The sequence below is a fragment of the Cherax quadricarinatus genome, unplaced genomic scaffold (genome assembly GCF_038502225.1).
Source record: "Cherax quadricarinatus isolate ZL_2023a unplaced genomic scaffold, ASM3850222v1 Contig41, whole genome shotgun sequence".
Lineage (NCBI taxonomy): Eukaryota > Metazoa > Arthropoda > Malacostraca > Decapoda > Parastacidae > Cherax > Cherax quadricarinatus.
The window spans coordinates 1-23,991 of NW_027195067.1; the positions used below are offsets into that span (position 1 = coordinate 1).

The following is a 23,991-nucleotide window of genomic DNA, read 5'->3' on the forward strand; positions in this document are numbered from 1 at the left end:
AGAGGTTTTTTAGTGCCAGGAAGGAAAAAAAACTGGCAGGAAATGGCAGAAATCGTACACCAAATCCAGTCATTCCTGGAGTGGAACCACTGGTGGCCTGGTGGTTAACGCTCTCGCTTCACACGGTGAGGGCCTGGGTTCGATTCCCAGCCAGAGTAGAAACATTGGACGTGTTTCTTTCCACCTGTTGTCTATGTTCCCCATCAGTAAAATTGGTACCTGGGTGTTAGTCGACTAGTGTGGGTCGCATCCTGGGACACTGACCTAAGGAGGCCTGGTCACAGACCGGGCCGCGGGGGCGTTGACCCCCGGAACACACTCCAGATAACCTCCAGATCCAGATAACAGTCGATGGCCTCCACTCCAAACCAACAGATACAGATACTAATGCCGAAAAAAAAATCCCCCCCCAGTACCAACAATACCACCAGTCCGATAACATTCTTCTTTGCAAATATACAGGGTCTAAAGCCAGCAACAAACAACAAAATACCTTTCATCCGTGGACTGCTTGCAGAGGCAAAGGCAATGTTCGCGGCTTTCACTGAGACCCACATAAAGGATCACTTGGACAACGAAATATGGATCCCAGGTTACAATCTATACAGATGTGACAGAGTGAACAGGCAAAAGGGGGGGGGGTTGGCCTGTACATTGCAGAGTCACTTGTTTGCACAGAACTGCTTAATGCCTCAAATGACGTAGTGGAAGTTTTAGCAGTAAAGGTCGAGAACCAAAACCTAGTCATTGTGGTAGTCTACAAGCCTCCGGATGCAACATCCCAGCAATTCCAGGAACAGCTGTTAAAAATTGACCACTGTCTGGAAAATCTTCCAGCTCCTGCACCCAACATCTTGCTCCTGGGGGATTTCATCTTAAGGCACCTAAAATGGAGGAATATAGCAAATAATATTGTTGCAGTAATAACACCAGGAGGCAGCTCTGATGAAAACTCACACTCACACGAGCTTTTAAATCTCTGCACAAAATTCAATTTAAACCAGCAAATAATAGAGCCTACTAGACTGGAGAATACACTAGACCTCATCTTCACTAACAATGATGATCTGATAAGAAATGTCACCATATCAAAAACAATATACTCAGATCACAACATAATTGAGGTTCAGACATGTATGCGTGGAGCCCCAGACCGACAAAATGAGACTAGTCACGAGGGAGCATTCACCAAATTTAACTTCAATAACAAAAACATAAAGTGGGACCAAGTAAACCAAGTCCTAACCGATATAAGCTGGGAAGATATACTAAGCAACACAGACCCAAACTTATGCCTAGAACAGATTAACTCGGTGGCACTCGATGTATGCACAAGGCTTATTCCTCTAAGAAAAAGGAGGAGTAGATGTAAAACAGAAAGAGACAGGCGCTCCCTTTACAGGCGACGGAAAAGAATAACAGAGCGGCTAAAAGAGGTCAATATATCTGAAATGCGCAGGGAGACACTGGTCAGAGAAATAGCAAGCATCGAACTTAAGCTAAAAGAATCCTTTAGGAGTCAGGAATCGCGGGAAGAACTAAAAGCTATAAATGAAATCGAAAGAAACCCAAAGTATTTCTTCTCCTATGCCAAATCAAAATCGAGAACAACGTCCAGTATTGGGCCCCTACTTAAACAAGATGGGTCCTACACAGATGACAGCAAGGAAATGAGTGAGCTACTCAAGTCCCAATATGACTCAGTTTTTAGCAAGCCGCTAACCAGACTGAGAGTCGAAGATCAAAATGAATTTTTTATGAGAGAGCCACAAAATTTGATTAACACAAGCCTATCCGATGTTATCCTGACGCCAAATGACTTCGAACAGGCGATAAATGACATGCCCATGCACTCTGCCCCAGGGCCAGACTCATGGAACTCTGTGTTCATCAAGAACTGCAAGAAGCCCCTATCACGAGCCTTTTCCATCCTATGGAGAGGGAGCATGGACACGGGGGTCGTCCCTCAGTTACTAAAAACAACAGACATAGCCCCACTCCACAAAGGGGGCAGTAAAGCAACAGCAAAGAACTACAGACCAATAGCACTAACATCCCATATCATAAAAATCTTTGAAAGGGTCCTAAGAAGCAAGATCACCACCCATCTAGAAACCCATCAGTTACACAACCCAGGGCAACATGGGTTTAGAACAGGTCGCTCCTGTCTGTCTCAACTACTGGATCACTACGACAAGGTCCTAAATGCACTAGAAGACAAAAAGAATGCAGATGTAATATATACAGACTTTGCAAAAGCCTTCGACAAGTGTGACCATGGCGTAATAGCGCACAAAATGCGCGCTAAAGGAATAACAGGAAAAGTCGGTCGATGGATCTATAATTTCCTCACTAACAGAACACAGAGAGTAGTCGTCAACAGAGTAAAGTCCGAGGCAGCTACGGTGAAAAGCTCTGTTCCACAAGGCACACTACTAGCTCCCATCTTGTTCCTCATCCTCATATCCGACATAGACAAGGATGTCAGCCACAGCACCGTGTCTTCCTTTGCGGATGACACCCGAATCTGCATGACAGTGTCTTCCATTGCAGACACTGCAAGGCTCCAGGCGGACATCAACCAAATCTTTCAGTGGGCTGCAGAAAACAATATGAAGTTCAACGATGAGAAATTTCAATTACTCAGATATGGTAAACATGAGGAAATTAAATCTTCATCAGAGTACAAAACAAATTCTGGCCACAAAATAGAGCGAAACACCAACGTCAAAGACCTGGGAGTGATTATGTCGGAGGATCTCACCTTCAAGGACCATAACATTGTATCAATCGCATCTGCTAGAAAAATGACAGGATGGATAATGAGAACCTTCAAAACTAGGGAGGCCAAGCCCATGATGACACTCTTCAGGTCACTTGTTCTATCTAGGCTGGAATATTGCTGCACTCTAACAGCACCTTTCAAGGCAGGTGAAATTGCCGACCTAGAAAATGTACAGAGAACTTTCACGGCGCGCATAACGGAGATAAAACACCTCAACAACGTTTGTCTAATCTCATAGAAGTTAATTAGCTGACAAAGATCTGCGTCAGGAGACGTTTTAGTTTTCCTAATGAGCTAAATATCCTGTCTTTCATTCCCATGACTAACGAAACTAAAGTGTCTTATTTTGCCTCGTAAAATGTCACTTTCAACATCTCCAAATGTCAGTGGAACTTCCAATGAGAAATTTGAAAAGGCATTATTAGTGTTATAAGAGATATGTTAATTATTAAAAACAGAGGTAAATAATTACATATTTAATTTACATTAAATATTTAATAATTGTTCATAACGGAGACAGTTAAATATAAGTGACATAAGACTGAGGTTAACTGGAGATGTATTATTGTTGCCTGCATAGCACCATGAGAGGAATTATTAATGTTGCCTGCATAGCACCATGAGAGGAATTATTAATGTTGCCTGCATAGCGCCATGAGAGGTATTATTAATGTTGCATGCATAGTACCATGCGAGGTATTATTAATGTTGCCAGCATAGTACCATGAGAGGTATTATTAATGTTGCCTGCATAGCACCATGAGAGGTATTATTAATGTTGCCTGCATAGCACCATGAGAGGTATTATTAATGTTGCCTGCATAGCACCATGAGAGGTATTATTAATGTTGCCTGCATAGCATCATGATGTAGACAGCCTGTACTGTCTGCACAGACAGCTTATGCTGTCTGCCAGCTTAGTTCATATTTCGCGGCACTCAGGTGCTGCCCTCTCTAGGCCTGCCCAGGTCAGTGGGACGCTGGTCCCACTCGCTCTCACTCTCTCAGCGGCCTAGACTCAGTCAAGAAGTCCTACTCCTCTCTCCCTCGCGGGCATGGCCCTCCCGGGCAATGGGCACTAACACACAAGCCTGTGTACCCACCACGACTTTGCAAATAAAGTAAGGAAGCCTCCGAAGACGTATCATTTACTCCCCACAACCAGAAACACCAAATAATCTCATTCACATTGGTGGGAAGCAGAGTGGTTGCAGCAGTTTTGTATGCCTGGAGAGAGGAAGGAAATAGAATAAAGTTGTGTTCACTTCATCACCCTACAATAGAAACATTCGTCTCTCAACGAGTAATCCTGATGTCGTGTCTGCACGTTTCAGCATTCAGACACAGGTACAAGCAGGATCTAGCCGAAATTTGCCGAATTTCTTCGAGAATTGTAAGTGGCGTCCCAGTGACCCCACGCTACAGCGTCCCATGCAACAGCGTTCCACGCTGTTACTCAAGTCACGTGTTCAGTGTCTCTTGTATATTCTGCTGTTGTTGTTCAGCTCAGCACAGCTATTTCAGCAAGTCAGAGGTGAGTTTTGTGGTGATTTCAGCGTCTGGTGTGGGTTGTTTCTCCCACGTGTGTATGGGTGAGGAAGGTAGGTGCCTACCACCACGTTCCATCACCATGTACCCACTCCCTCTGCTGTGTTGTCTGCTGTTTTCCATGTGAATTCATTGCCAGAGCTATGTATCTGAGTGCCAGAGGCCACTAGAAACTACATGGATCAGCATGCCACGTAGATCCCGACGACACATGGGGTGTGGACGATGCCACGCGGATCTACAAGCCAGGCGAGTTACCGAGCCAGACGTCCCAGGGGTCTGCTGCTGCCCCACTTCATGACGTCACAATGTCTGCATGACATCACTTCGAGATGTCTGCTGACGTCACAGTGCTGCTGACATCACCTCGCGACGTCACGCCTGACATCACATGATGTCACATCGAGTGTTTCAGTAATTATGTCAGTACTGTCGAGAAGATTGAGAGAAGATATATGTCGTGTGTTAAATAATTCCTCTCTGTCAGTGTTCTCACATGTTAGTGTATGGCTTAGTTTCAATTTTGTGCACAGAAAAGCATCATTTGCTAGTTTAAGCCATGTTGTACTGCATGTGCCATGGGTGTGTGTAAAGTTTTCCGCGTGTCCAGTGTGGTCTTGAGCCCAGACCCCAGAGTAGCACCTCTGTGTTACTTGTCATCCGGTGTGACCAGCGCATTTGACAGCTGTTATTAGTCAGCCAAGAGCATCTGAGCCTCTTGTACAGAAAGCTCTTATTGTTCAATCCACTCATGATGCCCGGCAGAATCGTACCTGCTACGATTCCCATCGAGATTTGTTTCACTTCACCTCCAGACCTTCAGAGTGCAGTTATATGTACAGAAACAAGTCTGGGAACGCTTAGACTAACCTCTGCTATAACTCCAACTGCCGAGAGAATAACACTCGTCAAGCCACAGTTAGCCCTGTCAGCAGAAACTATGTCAGCCTCATGTCATAGCTTCAGTGAGCTCCTGCATGAAGATGATGTCACTTTGACTGCTAGCTCGCTCACTGCAGTCTGGTGTATGATGTTACGACTCCCAGATGTTTTGCCCAGTCGTCTCTGCCATGCCTTGCTCCACGACTTACTTCACGCTCGCCGGCAGTGACAGCCCAGCGACAGTAGCAGTCGAGAAGTGTCCTCCTGAGTCGCTTGCCAGAAGTCTTGCCCAGTTGCTGAGTTTTGACGATGCCTCATTGGAGGGCACCAGCATGTTGTGCCCCAGGTTGAGTGAAACCTGCAGTGACTCTTACGATGACTGATTCACCGTTCCAGAGGAGATCATACCCATTACGTCACAGCTCAGCCACAGCGATGTCTCCTGTGTTGCAGTATCTGTCCAGATGCAGGAAGGCATGCATTGATGCCCATCGGCACTCACTGCCTATGACACGATGTTTAGCACACCCCACATGTTTTTTCTTCCCTCCCTGTTTGAAGTTTTTTTTTCATGTCCATATGTATATACATGTTTTCATTTTGAGTTCTGTGCCCTGTTCCTACGAGAGAGAGACCAAGTTTTTTTTTTACCACCAGTATTGTCGCGTCGGGACAATGCGAGGTAGGTGGCTGAGCAAATGTAGACAGCCTGTACTGTTTGCACAGACAGCCTATGCTGTCTGCTAGCTTAGTTCGTATTTTGCAGAACTCAGGTGCTGCCCTCTCTAGGCCTGCCCAGGTCAGTAGGACGCTGGTCCCACTCGCTCTCACTCTTTCAGCGGCCTAGATTCAGTAAAGAAGTCCTACTCCTCTCTCCCTCGCGGGCATGGCCCTTCAGGGCCATGGGCACTAACACACAAGCCTGTGTACCCACCACGACTTTGCAAATAAAGTAAGGAAGCCTCCGAAGACTTATTATTAATCACCCGCTCTGCAAGACATCGCCCAACAAGCTATAAAACACTGAAAGGTATTATTAATGTTGCGTGCATAGCACCATGATAGGCATTATTAATGTTGCCTGCATAGCACCATGAGAGGTATTATTAATGTTGCCTGTATAACACCATGAGAGGTATTATTAATGTTGCCAGCATAGCACCATGAGAGATATTATTAATGTTGCATGCATAGCACCATATAAGGTATTATTAATGTTGCCTGCATAGCACCATGGGAGGTATTATTAATGTTGCCTGCATAGCACCATGAGAGGTATTATTAATGTTGCCTGCATAGCACCATGAGAGGTATTATTAATGTTTCCTGTATAACACCATGATAGTTATTATTAATGTTGCCTGCATAGCACCATGATGGGTATTATTCACACTGCCTGCATAACACCATGAGAGTTATTATTAATGTTGCAAGCATAGCACCATGAGAGGTATTATTAATGTTGCCTGCATAGCACCATGATAGGTATTAACATTGCCTGCCTAGCACCATGAGAGGTATTTATTAATGTTGCCTGTATAACACCATGATAGGTATTATTAATGTTTCCTGAATAGCACCATGATAGGTATTATTAACACTGCCTGCATAGCACCATGAGAGGTATTATTAATGTTGCCTGCATAGCACCATGACAGGCATTACTAATGTTGTCTGCATAACACCATGAGAGGTATTATTAACGTTGCCTGCATAGCACCATGATAGGTATCATTAACTTTGTCTGCATAGCACCATGTTAGGTATTATTAACGTTGCTTGCATAGCATCATGAGAGGTATTATTAATGTTGCCTGCATAGCACCATGAGAGGTATTATTAATGTTGCCTCTATAGCACCATGAGTGGTGTTATTAATGTTGCCTGCATAGCACCACGAGAGGTATTATTAATGTTGCCTGAATAGCGCCATGAGAGGTATTATTAATGTTGCCAGCATAGCACCATGAGAGGTATTATTAATGTTGCCAGCATAGCACCATGAGAGGTATTATTAATGTTGCCAGCATAGCACCATGAGAGGTATTATTAATGTTGCCTGCATAGCACCATGAGAGGTATTATTAATGTTGCCAGCATAGCACCATGAGAGGTATTATTAATGTTGCCAGCATAGCACCATGAGAGGTATTATTAATGTTGCCTGCATAGCACCATGAGAGGTATTATTAATGTTGCCTGCGTAGCACCATGAGAGGTATTATTAATGTTGCCTGCATAACACCATGAGAGGTCAGTGTATAACTCAAGTCAAACATTACTGGACCATAAAGATCATCTTAAAGTTTTCTACACACGTCCTCACCTCACCGCGGCGGAGAATTTGGTTGTATTATCGATGTTGTAGATCATGTCGGTCCTTGGTGATGGGACGGACCCAGTGATGGTGGGCCACTGGTCCACTCCGTCCGTGTTCGTAGGAGCCTCGGCCCCTGCTAGGCCCGCCAGGGTCTGGTACCAGTCCGTCACGTGGATCAATCTAAAACACTTCCTGAGTGTAAATATCTTGAGAATGTACATTATTAAGTTATCTCCAGATATCTTCAAAACTAATATGTCGTTTTCAAGGTATATTTATTTTCTCCATTGGAACTTTTGATAGGAAAATACATATTTTTCTTTTTATGTCTTTATCCATTCAATTATTAATTTAGGCCTTACATAAACAGAGAGAAAACTGATTAACGTAGTTGAAATTGGAACCTCAAAACAAAATTCTTAATGGTATCAATATAATAATGAACAAAACTGGTTCTTAAATTGCAAAGTTACTGGTTCTTCAGTAAAGATAATAAATATAAATAAAAAATTGTTTTAAGCTTGATGAGACAGTTGGGATGTGATGTTCAGCCTCAGCGGATACAGAAGAAATTAGCAAGAAGAATTCAGTATTATCGTAACTGTATAAACAGAATGGCATTGATTTCCAATGGTAACTCAGAGTAAATAGAATTATCACAAAAGATGATCATTTGAGGATTATCTTAACGCGGCAAAGATGCTGGAGATGACCTCATGATCCAAGGACTTCTTTACCATACTTAGATCAAACCTAATTGTCTCCCTTTCCCCGGGCACAGTATGACCACTACGAGTTTATCTTTCCCCCCTAATAGAACTCTTAATAATAATAAGACTGCAAAATAATGACTGTTTTAGGGATTATTATTATTAATAAATATCCATTTTATTAGAATTATTATTTCCTTTCTAACTTACAAACAATCATTAATAAATCGATTAGTGTATAAAATGAGCAGTATATGTAGATTATAATTGACCTTTGAAGGTCAATTGTTATTACATTACAGGTGTCCCGTGGCTTGGTTGGTACAGCACTCGGCTCACACCCTCAATGTCCGTGGTTCGATCCTTGTCATAGGTGGAAAAGTTTTGGATGTTTCCCTTCACTAGCTGCCCTTGTGTTCACTTGTCAGTAAGTCAGCACCTGGGTTTTAGTTGACTGTTGTTGGTTGCATTGTGGGAGTACAACCATAAATAACACTGGGCCTTTGAAATAAGCTGAGGCAGGAAAACAGTTCTGAGACAGTAAAATTGGTTTGTATATAAAAAATGGGTAGTTGTTTGCAACATTGTCCTCTTCGCTCTCGGGCCGAGAGGATCTACTGCGCAGACGCTCCTCAGTTGTCTGTCAGTGGTGGTGTGAGGAGGTGGTGTTTGCGCCTCTGTTGACACCTCAGGAAAATTACTGCTGTCAACATGGCAGTTTGTCATAGACGCCGGATTAATACTGTTGGTATTGAGCTTCTCTGGGGGACGATTTCCCCTAGTTCAGCGCAGGTTCTCTTACCTAAGATCTTCAGAGAGACATATGGAATTCAAGATGGAGAATTATATGGAGTGGCTTTAAATGGAGTGCATAGAATCTTCGTGAAACTGCTCACTGCAACGGTTTATGAATCGTTGGTTAATCGTTTCCAGGACATGAGTCTTGATGTTACACCTGCTGTACGTGTGAGAATGAGGGATGTTTCCAGGCATTATACCTGGATTAAGTTATGTAACGCTCCCTTTGAGGTGGATGAAGCTGATATCAGAAAAGTCTTCGAGACATATGGGACAGTTCATTTTGCCCAGCATGGTATGTGGGTAGCAGGCACCTATGCAGGTTTGCCAGAAGGTACTTTTAATCTTAAAATGACATTGAGACATCCCATACCATCTTACGTTTATCTTCAGGAATTCAAGACACAGGTCATGGTTTTTATCCTGGACAAAGGCGTACGTGTCGCCTATGTGGTGAGTATGACCACATAGCCGCAGCATGTGAGAAGAAAAGACGCGTGCCTGAACCTGTGGTAGAAGACGCAGTCCCTGTCTTAGGGGTGGCAGGTGACGATCAATCACCTGAGGGAGGGCATGGTCGTTTGTGGAGTGAGATGGTGGAGCAAGCTTTTAGGACTGAGGGTGAGTCCCCACCTCAGTTCCCTGCCCCAGAATCTACTTCAGTGACTTCTGCAGGGATGGTATCACGGGAGGATGTGTTGGAAATAGAGGAAGAATTGGAGGAAGTTTTGAAGACCTTGTCACCGCCTGAGGAGGACGTTACATCTGAGCATGAAGTAGCTGGAGAGTTATCGCTTCCAGCTTGTCAACGATATGAGAATTTGAGGATTGATGATGTGACTGAGAAGTCAGTGGAATTAATAAATCATTGTAAGGTGGATGTTGAGGTTCACTGTGAGGCTTCCCCAGACTAAGTTATGGGGGACATAATTGTAACAAGGAAACGGGCAGCTACGTCAGACTCGGATGATGTCCTGACGCCAGCGCAGAGGCCTTGGAAGCAGACTGGGATGGTAGGAGAGGGAAGAGGGGGCGATGGGGGAGGTCATGATAGGAGACATTGGAAGAAGGGAGTGGGGAAAGAAGGTATTGTGAAGATAACATACAGAAATACTAATTCTAGTGATGAAAAGAGTGAAGAGAAGAGGCAGGGGTGGAAAATTTAAAAGGCCTTCGGTGTATGACTGCCAATGTTAATGGCTTATGGAGCAGAAAAAAGAGAGAATGGTTGAGTATGTTTCTTAATAAATATAGAGTGGATGTTGTGTTCCTCTATAATTTCAAGGAGGGTAAGGTGTTAGAGGTAGCAGGTTATCAAGTAATGACCCTGCCAACTACCCGTTTAAAAGGTGGTGTAGGTATTTTAATAAAGGAGACGAGCCCGTTTATTTTGCAGAGAAGTGAGGGGGGAGGGGGGAGGGTGTTGCATGTGGATGGGTCGTGGATGGGTAAGCGTGTATCTTTTGTGAGTGTGTATGTGCCTGCGGAGAATAGCATGCAGGTAAGGAAGGATTTTGTGTGCCAGGATCTTGTCTATTTCTTGCGTGCACTTCTAGAAGAAGCAATAGTGGGGGTGACTGGAACTGCGTTATTAGGGCGGCTGACGTAGAACCAAAAGGGGCAGGACATATGTCTGTAACTCTCAGGGATTTGATGAGGGACGTTAGGTTACGTGATGCGTTTGGGGGGTGGGAAACAGAGCATATCTTTGTTAGGAGGGCTATGCAGCGAGGTTAGGTAGTGTATCTTTCTCAAGGGATTGTTGTGAAATCTTTTAATTCCGTTGAGGTGGCCATGTCAGATCATAGGGCTGTAGTGGTGGAAGTGGGGTGGGAGGAGCTGGTGGAAATTGAACATTATTGGAAAATTATTGGAAACTGGACATTAGTGTGTTGAGTGATGAAGAAGGTTTGGAGGGTTTTTCTATTCTATGGAAAGAGCTTTACAAGGAAGCTCCGGACGTGGATGACATTGTAACATGGTGGGATTATGTGGCTAAAGAAAGAATAAGAAAGTATTATGTGAGGGAGGGTAAACGTATAAACAATTTAAAATATGGGCTTGCAAATTATTTAGAGGATCGATTAAGAGGTTGTTATGGGCAGGGGATGGTTGGTGGTTTTCTTCCCATGGACGAAATAGTTGACATAAAAGAGAGATTGCAAATGTTGCAAAATGATCGGTTTCAAGCAGTAAGGGTGCAAGCAGGGTTAGAAGAAATTTTGTGGGGGGACAAGCCATCTGCGTGTGTGTTGCGACATCAAAAGTAAAGGTGGGCGCTGACGGCTATCCCGAGATTAGAGGTAAATGAGATGATGGGGATCTATAGAGCAGGGCAGGAGATAAGAAATACGGAGGGTATGAGTGCATATGCAGATATGTGGTATGAAAAGTACTGGACAAGTGGGGGTGTGGATGATGTGGAGTTAGACAGGGTGTGTACATATGCAACGTGCAATTTAGGTAATAGTGATAGGACGGCTTTGGGTGGGGTTACTACTGCAGAGGAAATAGAGATTGCTTTACAGGGCATGAGGAAGGTAAAAGCCCCGGGTATTGGTGGTCTACCGGTGGAATTTTATTTACAGCATTGGGCGTTGATAGGAAATTTCATGGTTAGGTAATTTAATTGTATGAAGGAGAAGGGTAAGTTGGGAGATAAGCAGACTACAGCAGTTGTGGTGCTGGTCCCGAAAGGTAAGGGGCAGCCCACCCTTCGGGAGTATCGTGTAATATCGTTGCTATGTGCAGGCTATAAGGTTTTTGCAAAAATTTTAGGTAATAGGGTTAAATATGTAGTGGGGAGGGTCGTTTCGAAATCACAGTTTGGGCTGCCAGGAAAGTCTATGATTGAAGGACACAGGATTCTGAGAGGTTTTGTGGAGTCAAAAGGAGGGGGGGAGGGGGTGGCTTTACTGGCTTTGGACTGGCAGGCAGCCTATGATAGAGTGGAAAGGCATGCACTGCAGGTTATACTTAGGAGACAAGGTTATGGGGAAGAAATAGTTGATTGGGTAAATATGCTGTATAGGGGAGCAAAAATGAGGGTACAAATAAATGGGTGTATGGGGAGGGAATTTGCAATGAGTAGAGGTCTCAGGCAGGGGTGTCCCATGTCACAGATCTTATTTGCGTGTTTTCAGGACCCCTTTTATAGAATGGTTGAACGTACTATCAGTACCCCGGGTGCGGGTGGGGTTGAAGGAGAGACACTTTGGCCGGGATTAATAGGTTATGTAATGATGATACCACTGTTCTGGTCCATGAAAGGATGTCTATGAAAGTATTGAACGATGTTGTGCGAGTGTTTGAACGTGCCACGGGTATGAAGGTAAACAGTGAGAAGTCAGTGATCATGGGGTTGGGAACTTGGAAAGGGGGGGTAAGGTGAGTTGTAATGTTGTTAAATAGTGTGAGGTGTCGCTAAAGTTTTGTGGTATTATATACAAGGATGACATGGATGTGGCACGTGAGGAAAACTCGGATAGGTTGTTAGAAAGGATCGTGGGACATCTGGGTGTTTTGAGGCCCCAATATCTCACTCTGGCCCAACGTGTGATTGTCGTAAATGTTTTATTGTATAGTAAGGTTTGGCATGTTGCGGCTGTATTCCCGATTACAGGGACGGCGATTGCGGGGGTTTTGAGAAAAGTGTTTAAATTTTTGTGGGGATCAAGTTGTGATTGGTTAAGAAGAGAGGTTGTTATGTTACTGGTGTGTCAGGGTGGGTTGGGATTGATGGATCTAAGACGGAGGGCTAAATGTGTGTTTCTTAAATGGGAGGTATTGTGTGTGGGCGTGATGGCGGGAAATATAGAACAGGTATATATGAGGTTGAAGAAGTGGTATGGAGGCGTTGAATTGAGGGAATGTGAAATTGTTCTACGGGCCTTGTTGTTGATTAGGGAACGGAGAAACATTCGAATATGGGTTTTGTGTAGGTTACTGGTGGGTAAGTGTGTTGCCCTTGTTGAGGGTTTGTTCCCCATGTACTCGTGGAGAAACGTTTGGTATAGATTTAGCAAGCTGAAATTATTGCCTAGGGTGCATGACGTTGTTTCGTTTTATGCATGGTATCTTGCCGTCAGGGGCCATACTAAGAACCAGGAGAGTAGTAGAGGGAGGGGGTGTGGTTTTTGTGGAGGGGACAACACGGCGTTCCATGTAGTTTATTTTTGTGAAGGGTTAGAAGGCGTCAGGGGTTGGTTAGGTAGGTTGGTACTGAGGGTGGGAGGGAAGGGGGTGGCGGTTTTGCGTGCTTTAAGTCTTGACATAGGTGGTTTAGAAGAGGAAGTCACAAGAGCTTTAGATTACATCATGGTGGATTATATCTACATCGTGGGTGATGAGGGGGAAAGGGGTTAGTGAGGTGCGAAGGCGAGTTCTTGCGATAACTTTTTATCGTACGATGTGTCGTAACCGGGAGTTGTACGGGAAGAGATGGGATCAGGTATTTTCGGAAGGATATAGGAGGTTAACGTTAGAAATCGTGAATTTGTGAATGAATATGAATGTACGAAGTGTAAGGGTCTTTATATTTATGGGTTTTAAATTGGTTGAGTGTAAGTCAGTGGGCAATAGCAGGCTCGTCTCCTGGGGGGGGGGATGAGAGTGTGGTGAATGTTGGTATGGATTGTGTTTCCTGGTTGTCATGGATGTGTGGTTGTGGAGCTTTGAGAGCTCCTTGATACTTATTGTTACTTTTGTGTAATGAATGAAAGTGCAACCCCGAAGGTTTTGTCATGTATTTGGAGGTGTTCCTGTCTTGTAATGACCCGATTCTTGAGTCATATTTTTTAATGGTATATGTAATTGGTTATGTTTATTATCGGTTATGGGGTCATGATATGCGTTAGATTTTTTGTAGATTAAAATATTTTTATATACTGTTTTGTTTGTGTACATATATGCATATGCATGGGTCTTCCTTTTTTGTGTGAGTGTGAAATCAGTTTTTTCTTTTGTGTCACCCTTTAAATATCGTTTTGAGCCTTTGTTAAGTGTTAGGCTCTAGTTAATTCCTAATTTGGGTATGTTAACGTTGTTTTAAAGTTATATATGATAGGTTAATACTCTGTTACTGGTAGTTGTTTTGAGACGTTCTGTTGTAAGCTTTTGCTTTATGTATTGACATTTTTTCAGAGAGGTTATAGAGCCACTGGTTCTGAGAAGTTTATTTTGTTATCTTTTTATGTCTATTTATATTCCGGTATTATATACTGCTGTACTGTTTTTAAATAAAATATATAAAAAAAAGTTGTTTGCAATGAAGAGTGTCAAATATCTCAAAATATTTACATCATAATATAAGCAAAATATTGATATATTTTATTTCTAATGAATAATAGAAGAAAAAGTGGTTATTACATTTCATTTAAACTACAGCTGGTAGCAACACTGAAAGGCAGAAACAGCAATTTATGATGATATGTGATTTATACAGTTAATTGTTAATAATACTAACTGGTGAGAGACTGTGCCAGGGTTGGGAAGTAGTGGAGAATGAACGAAGGCAATGCCTCTGGTTCCTCCCTCAAACAACGAGCTCTTGTTACCCCTCAGAGGCCAGTTGTTGCCTGAACTCGCTGTCGGTCCACCATTCTGAAGCAACACATTATGTGTTAAGCACACCGTTACTTGTACATCTAGTCTTCTACTTGTACAACACTTAGGTGACGCACACACTGACTCAGGTATATCTTGTTTATTGTGCAACACTGCAAGATTCCTAGTGTTGCGCATGTGCCTTACTGATCATAGTTGACCATATCAACACAGAAAAAACAACAACAGGTGAGTGTTGTGTCTGCAACGAGTCTATGTAAATTAACATAATTTAAAAAGAGACCTAGCTGTACAAGAGGCTATGTTTGCTTATCTACTGTTAAACATATTCATAATTTCCTGTCTATGAATTGTGTGGAAATTTATTTGGTTCCTAAAGTTCCACAAGACAGATCCAGCATGGCCGTACGGGACGGCTGAGCTGGATGGCCCTTATACCCCACCCAAACATGAAAGCATTCTCTCTGGTCGGCGATGGATTCTTGGTAGGCATGTATTTAATTTATAGATTTATTCTTCAGGGAAGGAGTAGGTAGTTTTACTGTTAGTATATTAATATTAGGTTACTAAGGCAACTGTAGATAATAATAATGTAGACCTAAGACCTTAACATAGGTAGTAATAGGCCGATAATGTAGGCAAACACTAGGATAAGTTAGCTAGGGAGAACTGGCAGCCCTAGCTTGAATGACGAGGCGCGGGTCACAAAGACAGAATAGCGTCTTGCTTAAGACAGACAACACCTGGACAACACGTGCTGTGATCAGCAGACGGCGCCCCCCCACGTGTCTTCACATCTGAGACCTGGGGATATCTGGTAGAGGCACCTTGATGTACCGTAGATGACCTCCTCCGTCAGGCCCATACAGTAAGACAAGACCTCCACCTTTATCTCGTAGATTTCTGGCCAGTGTCTTGGGAGATTGTGAGTGAGTTTACTGTGGGCCCGGTTGCAACAGGCGGTGCATGCCCAGTAAGTACCAGTGTCTCAGAGCAGTCTGGAAGCTAGTATCTGAGTCTGCATAGTTATACTAGGGGATACATACCCTCTTGGATATAGGAATTTCTGAGGTGCAGGCAGGACACTAATTACGATTGAATATTGCAGGAATTAAGGCTCCCGGTTGCACATGGTTTCTGAGGGGAAGTCCAAAGGGGCTAAGGCTAAGCTTAGAGAAGTGAAGATCAGGATATATGCTCTTGTAACAACAATCATTTGTGAAAATCTGTCCTATAAGCCACTTGTGAAGCTGAGGTACCGACCTCAGATCTCGGTGTCAACAGAGTTTGCTAGGGTAGGCGACTCACTTGGAGGCAGTCCACACAAATTTTCACAAATTGTACAGAATCTGTTTTAAAGAATTTAATTAGCAAAAAGTTCACTTGTACACAACGTGCCAAGCTAAGTTGTTAATGTAATATCCCCGTATGAAAAATTAAATAGTGTAAGACCAAAAAGAAAGAAAGAAAAAAAGTTGTATAGCCATTGATGCAGAAATCTTAGAATTTTGAAGCCTCTCTGGAGAAGCTTCAGATCGTGTTATTAACATTTTAGAAGCTGCTAAAATCAAGATACCACTGATAAAATAACTGGCATTTCAGCAAATAATACAAACACAAACGTTGGTGACTTAAAAACAAAAAGAAAAAAGTTATGTATTAACTGAATTTCAAGATAATTTGAGCCTAAAAGTTATAGATGGCAACTGTGCAGAACGAACTATTAAAAATACTTTCTTGTATTTAACTGTTGTCGATTTTTAAACAATAAATATTCAAACAATTCTAGGTTCAGTTCTCTAGTATTTTTATCAGTTCAAATTCAGACAGGAAAGTTACAAATAGTTTTATAATTTTGTGGAAAATAAGTACAAAAGTGTTTTGAGGCATAACAAGAAGAAGTGGTTGTTACAGGAGTCAGCTGAGTCGATGTATTGAACTCTATCACTGACTTAAATCCTGTTTCTTGACTCATAAATTTGACTCAGATATTCCCAATAAGTTTTTCTACAACAAATAGTCTTTAATATTTTTTTCTGATGTTATGCAGCGAATTTGATAATATTATGAAAATTATTATGTGGCAAAATAAGACGATTTTACATAGTGATCCAAAAATGTATATAAAAAACTGTACTACTGCAAATCAGTACATTATAATTTATGGGTTTCTTTGAGTAAATTAAAAAAAAAATCACAGAATGTGAAGAAAACCTATGATAACAAATTTATGAAAAACTTTTATATTTTTGTTATTTAATTAAAGATTAATAGAAATTATTAAATTTTATTTCATATGAGAAAAAATAAGTATATATTTAATATGTAACAGTTCATTTATATAGCATTATTAAGTGTACAGTTACATGTACTGACAATGACATCATGCAAATATTCCTTGAACATGTTACTCTTAAACCTTTACTTATTTCCCTTTTAAACTCAAACTGCTTATTAATTTTTATTGCAGGTAAACTGATTATTACTTGTTTTAGTTACCTTAAAGAAAGAGATAATAAGTAAACACATGAACATTATGCTAATTAACTGTATACTGAGACTCATGATGTATCTGAGGACTCACTTCTCTAGCAGTTACAATGAGACGCTCACAGTTACAATGAGACGCTCACAGTTACAATGAGACGCTCACAGTTACAATGAGACGCTCACAGTTACAATGAACATAAGAACATAAGAACGAAGGAACACTGCAGAAGGCCTACTGGCCCATGCGAGGCAGGTCCAAGTCTCCTACCGGCTTAAGCCAATGCACCCAACCTAGTCAGGTCAGGTCACATTGACTTAAGGGAGGAACACGGCAACCGACCTGGTAGCACAAGCTATCAGGTCTAACTCACACCCACCCACATCTACTCATGTATTTATCCAACCTTTTTTTAAAGCTACACAACGTTCTGGCCTCTATAACGGTACTTGGGAGTTTGTTCCACTCATCCACAACTCTATTACCAAACCAGTACTTTCCTATATCCTTCCTGAATCTGAATTTTTCCAACTTAAAACCATTGCTGCGAGTCCTGTCTAGGCTAGATATTTTCAGCACACTATTTACATCCCCTTTATTTATTCCTGTCTTCCATTTATACACCTCAATCATATCATCCCTAATTCTACGTCTTTCTAGAGAGTGCAGTTTCAGGGCCCTTAGTCTATCCTCATAGGGAAGGTTTCTGATACATGGGATCAACTTTGTCATCCTCCTTTGTACATTTTCCAGAGAATTTATATCCATTCTGTAATACGGTGACCAAAACTGTGCAGCATAATCTAAATGAGGCCTAACCAAGGATGTATAGAGTTGAAGAACAACCTGAGGACTCCTATTATTTATGCTTCTTGATATGAAGCCAAGGATTCTATTAGCTTTATTGCGAACACTTATGCACTGTTGTCTTGGTTTCAGATTACTGCTAACCAGAACTCCTAAATCTTTTTCGCAATCCGTAATATTAAGATCTACATTATTTAGTTTATATGTGGCATGGTAATTGTCCTGTCCAACATTTAGAACCTTGCATTTGTCTATATTAAACTGCATCTGCCACTTCTCCGACCACTGCATCAGTCTATTTAAATCTTCCTGGAGTGCTCGAATGTCCTCGTCAGAATGAATTCGACGGCCTATTTTGGTGTCATCGGCAAACTTGCCGATGTCGCTCTTTATGCCCTCATCTATGTCGTTTATGTAGATTGTGAACAGCAGGGGGCCCAACACTGAGCCCTGTGGAACACCGCTCGTGACACTTCCCCACTCTGATTTCTCCCCATTTATGCAAACTCTCTGCTGCCTATTTGTCAACCATGCCTCTATCCAGGAAAAAATTTCTCCTCCTATTCCATGTGCTTTAATTTTCCTCAATAGTCTCTGATGTGGGACCCTGTCAAAAGCCTTACTGAAGTCCATATACACAATATCATATTCATTACCATGATCTACCTCCTCAAATACCTTAGTGAAAAAAGTTAATAAATTCGTAAGGCAGGAACGCCCCTTTGTAAAACCATGCTGAGATTCGTTGATTAATTTATGCTTTTCAAGGTGGCTACGAACTGCCTCGGCAATTATTGATTCCATAAATTTTCCCACTATGGAAGTTAGGCTTATTGGTCTATAGTTCGAAGCTAAGGACCTGTCACCTGTTTTGAAAATAGGTATCACATTTGCCATTTTCCACTTATCTGGCACCATGCCAGTTTGTAGTGATATGTTGAAAAGATTAGCCAAAGGTGTGCTAAGCTCCTCTTTACATTCCTTTAGAACCCTTGCATACAGTTCATCAGGGCCTGGGGATTTGTTAGGTTTTAATTTATCTATTTGCCTAAGGACCATGTCACTTGTGACCCTAATAGTGCACAGTTTATTATCGTCCTGTTCTACATAATTTATCATTACTGGAATATCGCTGGTATCCTCCTGTGTAAAAACTGAGAGGAAGTATGTGTTAAAAATTCTACACATTTCCTTATCACTGTCAGTGAGCTGACCCGAGGAACTTTTGAGTGGGCCTATCTTGTCCCTGATCTTACTTCTGTATACCTGAAAGAATCCTTTTGGGTTAGTCTTCGATTCTCTTGCAACTTTAACCTCATAATCTCTTTTTGCTTTTCTAATTCCCTTTTTTATTTCTCTCTTTAACTGAATATATCGATTTCTCAATTGCCCCCTCCACTTTTGATTTGCCTATATATGCCTCTCTTTTGACCAATCAGATATTTTAATCTATTGTTCATCCATTTAGGATCATTTTTGTTTGATCTGATTTCCCTATTTGGAACATAATTTGACTGAGCAGCTAGAACTATGCCCTGGAAAGCATCATATCGGCAACCATCACCACCTACCTGACCCTTAGTCAGGTCATTCCAGTTCAGCCCACCTAAGTAATTTTTCAGTCCTATGAAATCAGCCAAGCGAAAGTCAGGGACAGAGACTTGATTGCCATTATTAGGGGAATTCCATGATATATTAAAACTGAGTGATTTGTGATCACTTTCCCCAAGCTCATCATTAACCTCAAGATTATTAATTAGTGTTTCCCTACTGGCAAGAACCAAGTCAAGGAGGTTATTTCCCCTAGTTGGCTCTGTCACAAACTGTTTTAAAAAACAATCCTGGATCGTATCAAGAAAGTCACCTGACTCTAAATTTCCTGTCAAATTGCTCCAGTCAATCTGTCTATAGTTGAAATCTCCCATTAGCACAACATTTTCGTATGTAGATGCCTTACGAATTTCGTCCCATAGAAGTTTACTGCACTCCCTATCAAGATTTGGGGCCCTGTAAATCACACCCAAAATTAGTTTTTCTCGGCCCTCGAGAAGCTGTAACCAAACAGATTCAGTGGCTGACGCTTCTAATTTAATATCTTGTCTAACACAACAATTTAAATTGTCTCTGACATACATCGCTACTCCACCACCTTTCCTGTTGACCCTGTCAGTGTGGAATAATTTATAGCCTTGTATGTGACATTCAGAGGGCATCTCTCTATCTTTCAGATTGAGCCAGGTCTCTGTTATAGCAATAATATCTATGTTTCCTGCACTTGCAATTAATCTTAGCTCATCTATCTTATTTCTTACATTCCTGCTATTAGTATAGTAAACCTTAAGGGAGCTAGTCCCTTGCTGCCCTCTGCTGTCCCCCTTTGTTTGCTGACCTGATCTATTGTCTTTATTTATAACTTCATGCTGAATGCCTTTTATACATTTACTGTTTCCAACCCAAGTGTTGCAACCTGCTTGTTTCCCACACACACCCATACCTCTATCTTCCATCAGTTTAAAATCATAGGCATTTCACCAATGGCCTTCTCAATCGAATCTGCAAGTGCTACCACCCCAGCCCCAGAGAGATGTACCCCATCCCTTGCATACATATCATGTTTGCCATAAAAGTTGTTCCAGTTGTCAATGAATGGGATTGCAAGTTCCTTGCAGTATCTGTCTAGCCAGCAATTTACACCAATTGCCCTAGACAACCATACATTTCCTACTCCCCTTCTAGGCAAGATGCTACATATGATTGGGATCCCTCCCTTAGACTTAATGAAATCTATAGCTGACCTGTACTTATCTAGCAGCTCTTCTCTCCTACCCTTCCCAATATCATTTCCACCAGCACTGAGACAGATAATGGGCTTGTTCCCATTACCTGACATGATATTATCCAGCCTGTAGACAATGTCCCCAACACCAGCTCCAGGGAAGCACACTCTATCTCTCATCTTCTTATTCCTATTACAAAAAGCACGGTCAATATATCTTACCTGAGAGTCACCAACCACAAGAATGCGCTTACCTCCATTAGCAGGGGCAGTAGTACCCTTACCTTCACTGGCCACTGAAGTACATTCATCCTGAAGAACAGAGAAGCGATTTCCTACCTTCAGATCTTCACTCTTAACTTTCCTTACTCTGATGCGCCTTCCATTACTGTGAACCACTCGCCACTTGTAGCAGGTGCTAGACTGCACCTCACTGCTGGTAGTCGTTGCTACCTCCCCAACTACAGCCTCCTCACAGCGAGAGACAGACTGCACCTCACTTGAAGCCTCATTCCCCACAACTCCAGCCACCTCACACTCTCTCCCAGACCCACTGAGGTGGACCTTCAGCCTCCTAATCTCCTCCTGGAGAAGCAAGACCTCTTCCTTCAACTCTCCAACCTCAATTTTTAAAACACTGCAGAAGCAAGCCATGCTTTGTAACCGTCCACGCTAATCCCCAAAGCAGCTCAGGGTCTGTGACCTCACGTGACGACTGACCACTTAGACGCTCACAGTTACAATGAGACGCTCACAGTTACAATGAGACGCTCACAGTTACAATGAGACGCTCACAGTTACAATGAGACGCTCACAGTTACAATGAGACGCTCACAGTTACAATGAGACGCTCACAGTTACAATGAAACGCTCACAGTTACAATGAGACGCTCACAGTTACAATGAGACGCTCACAGTTACAATGAAACGCTCACAGTTACAATGAGACGCTCACAGTTACAATGAGACGCTCACAGTTACAATGAGACGCTTACAGTTACAATGAGACGCTCACAGTTACAATGAGACGCTCACAGTTACAATGAGACGCTCACAGTTACAATGAGACGCTCACAGTTACAATGAGACGCTCACAGTTACAATGAGACGCTCACAGTTACAATGAGACGCTCACAGTTACAATGAGACGCTCACAGTTACAATGAAACGCTCACAGTTACAATGAAACGCTCACAGTTACAATGAGACGCTCACAGTTACAATGATGGAGAGTCAACTAACATTTACCAATTACTCTACCTTTGCAAAGAGTAACCTTCTTTAACCATATATTACTAACATAAGAACTGGGATAATAAAGTGACCTGCGAGGAAATAATCAAGGCAGAACATTGCTGCATAATGAGGTGAGACTAAATACATTTTGTAGATACATTTGTTATAGTCTCATTACAAGTAATGAATTATGTTATTTAGTAAGAAAACAAACATTTTTTTCTTTGATATATATTACACCTGAGAGACGTTTTGTTTTGGTGGAAGTTAAGCCCACATAATATAAAAATCACTTTAATCACAGCGAAACTAAGATTCTGTTTAGTTCTTCAGTATATATCATTCAAGCTCTCAACTTAGTAATTAAGATGACAATGGATCAACAGAAGAGATTAAATTCCTCATAAACCTTTAATTTCCATCATCTGGAGGAATGATGAATCTTGACAAGGGCAACCCAAGGCCAGATTTGGTAAAATTTGTCTGGAAACAGGACAAATGTTTTCTGACGTTGGGTTTAGTCATATGATAAACCACCACTGGAGGTTTTGTTCATCTAAACGAGACCTTCTGCTAGCTAACTGGTCCACCCATTTAAAAATTAATATTAGTGTTTTAACTTGAATATTGTCGAGCACAGACCAGTTCTATTTAAGTCCTTGCAAGACAGACCACAGAGGTCAGAGTATAATACAACAACACAAACGCAGTGGTCCATGCTTAAGTCAACACTGTCAAGAATAAATTCCCATTCAGCCAGCGATTTCATCGACCTTGTTGAACTATGTGTTGGCTTTACGTGTTTCTCTTTCGAAAATCACCTCTTTCAGCAGACTTTTGGACTACCCATGGGTTCGCCACTCAGTGCAGTCCTGGCGAACCTATACATGGAACATCTAGAAGCCGAACGTTTCTCCACCATCATTCCTTCGTCTGTCACCTGGCTCCGTTATGTTGACGACATTCTCCTCATAACTCCTAAACGCTTCAACGTTCAAGCTCTCCAAGACAAGCTCAACCAGGTCGAGCCTTCAATCCAGTTCACACTTGAAGAAGAAATCGACAACACTCTTCCTTTCCTTGATGTTCTGCTCTGCAAAGCTGACCACGAACTTCGTTTTAAAGTCTATCGAAAACCCACCAACCAAAACGATCTTCTCCACTTCTACTCTCACCACGACACCAAAACCAAACGTGGTGTAATTATAGGCTTCTTCCTGCGTGCACTCAGAATCTGCAGCAACGAGTTCCTTGAGGAAGAATGCACTATAATTGAACAAGTATTTTCTAAACTCCACTATCCTCGTCACTTCATCAGAGACTGCAGACGGCGGGCATTAAACATCTTCAACACACCCAGAGAAGACACTGCCGAGAACAGATACATAGTCCTTCCCACCAACTCCATTGCCAAACATGTTTCCAACATCTTTGCCAAAACATCATTCCAAGTATCTACCTCCACAACCACGACCATCAAGGACATCACCAGTAGTAGACAGGACAAGCCTCCATCCTCTGCAGGGGTATACATAATCCCTTGTAATGACTGCAACAAATTATATGTGGGCGAAACATCAAGATACCTCCAAACACGTATTTCAGAACACCAATATGCAAGCAGGACTGACGATACAAGGAATGCCTGTGTACAACATCGCAATTCACACAACCATTTAATTAACTACAGAAACTCTAGACTTATAGCCACAGAAGACAACACTCAATACAGAAGAATCCTGGAATCATCGCTTATCTCTATAACCAACAATTTCAACCAGAACAATGGCTTCTATAACATAGCTGAACCACTCGCCAAGAAACTTCTTCATCGCTATCCCACATAAGAACATAGAACACTGCAGAAGGTCTACTCACAACTTGTCCAATACCCCTGCCTAGCTACCCAAGACTCTATAACCCCACCCGATAGATCATCAGATGCAGCATTCTCCACCTGACCTCAACATTCTGAACATGACTATAAATACTCTCGTACCTTCCAACCCCAGGTAGATCCGTGTGTGACTTGAAAAAGCCCACTGTGTGGGTGAAACGTTGTCAATAAAGGATCAC

The 23,991-nt window shown here is 42.1% G+C and overlaps 1 protein-coding gene across 1 annotated transcript in view; it reads right to left on the reverse strand.

Annotated features, from left to right (window-relative positions):
• Positions 1-7,541: 7,541 nt before the first annotated feature.
• Positions 7,542-23,991, reverse strand: part of LOC128700419 (arylsulfatase B) — a gene marked incomplete at its 3' end in the record, with an annotated part of 128,297 nt that continues 111,847 nt past the window's right edge. The window contains 2 exon segments of the mRNA XM_070079909.1: positions 7,542-7,715; positions 14,508-14,644. Coding sequence (XP_069936010.1) covers positions 7,542-7,715; positions 14,508-14,644 — 311 coding nt within the window.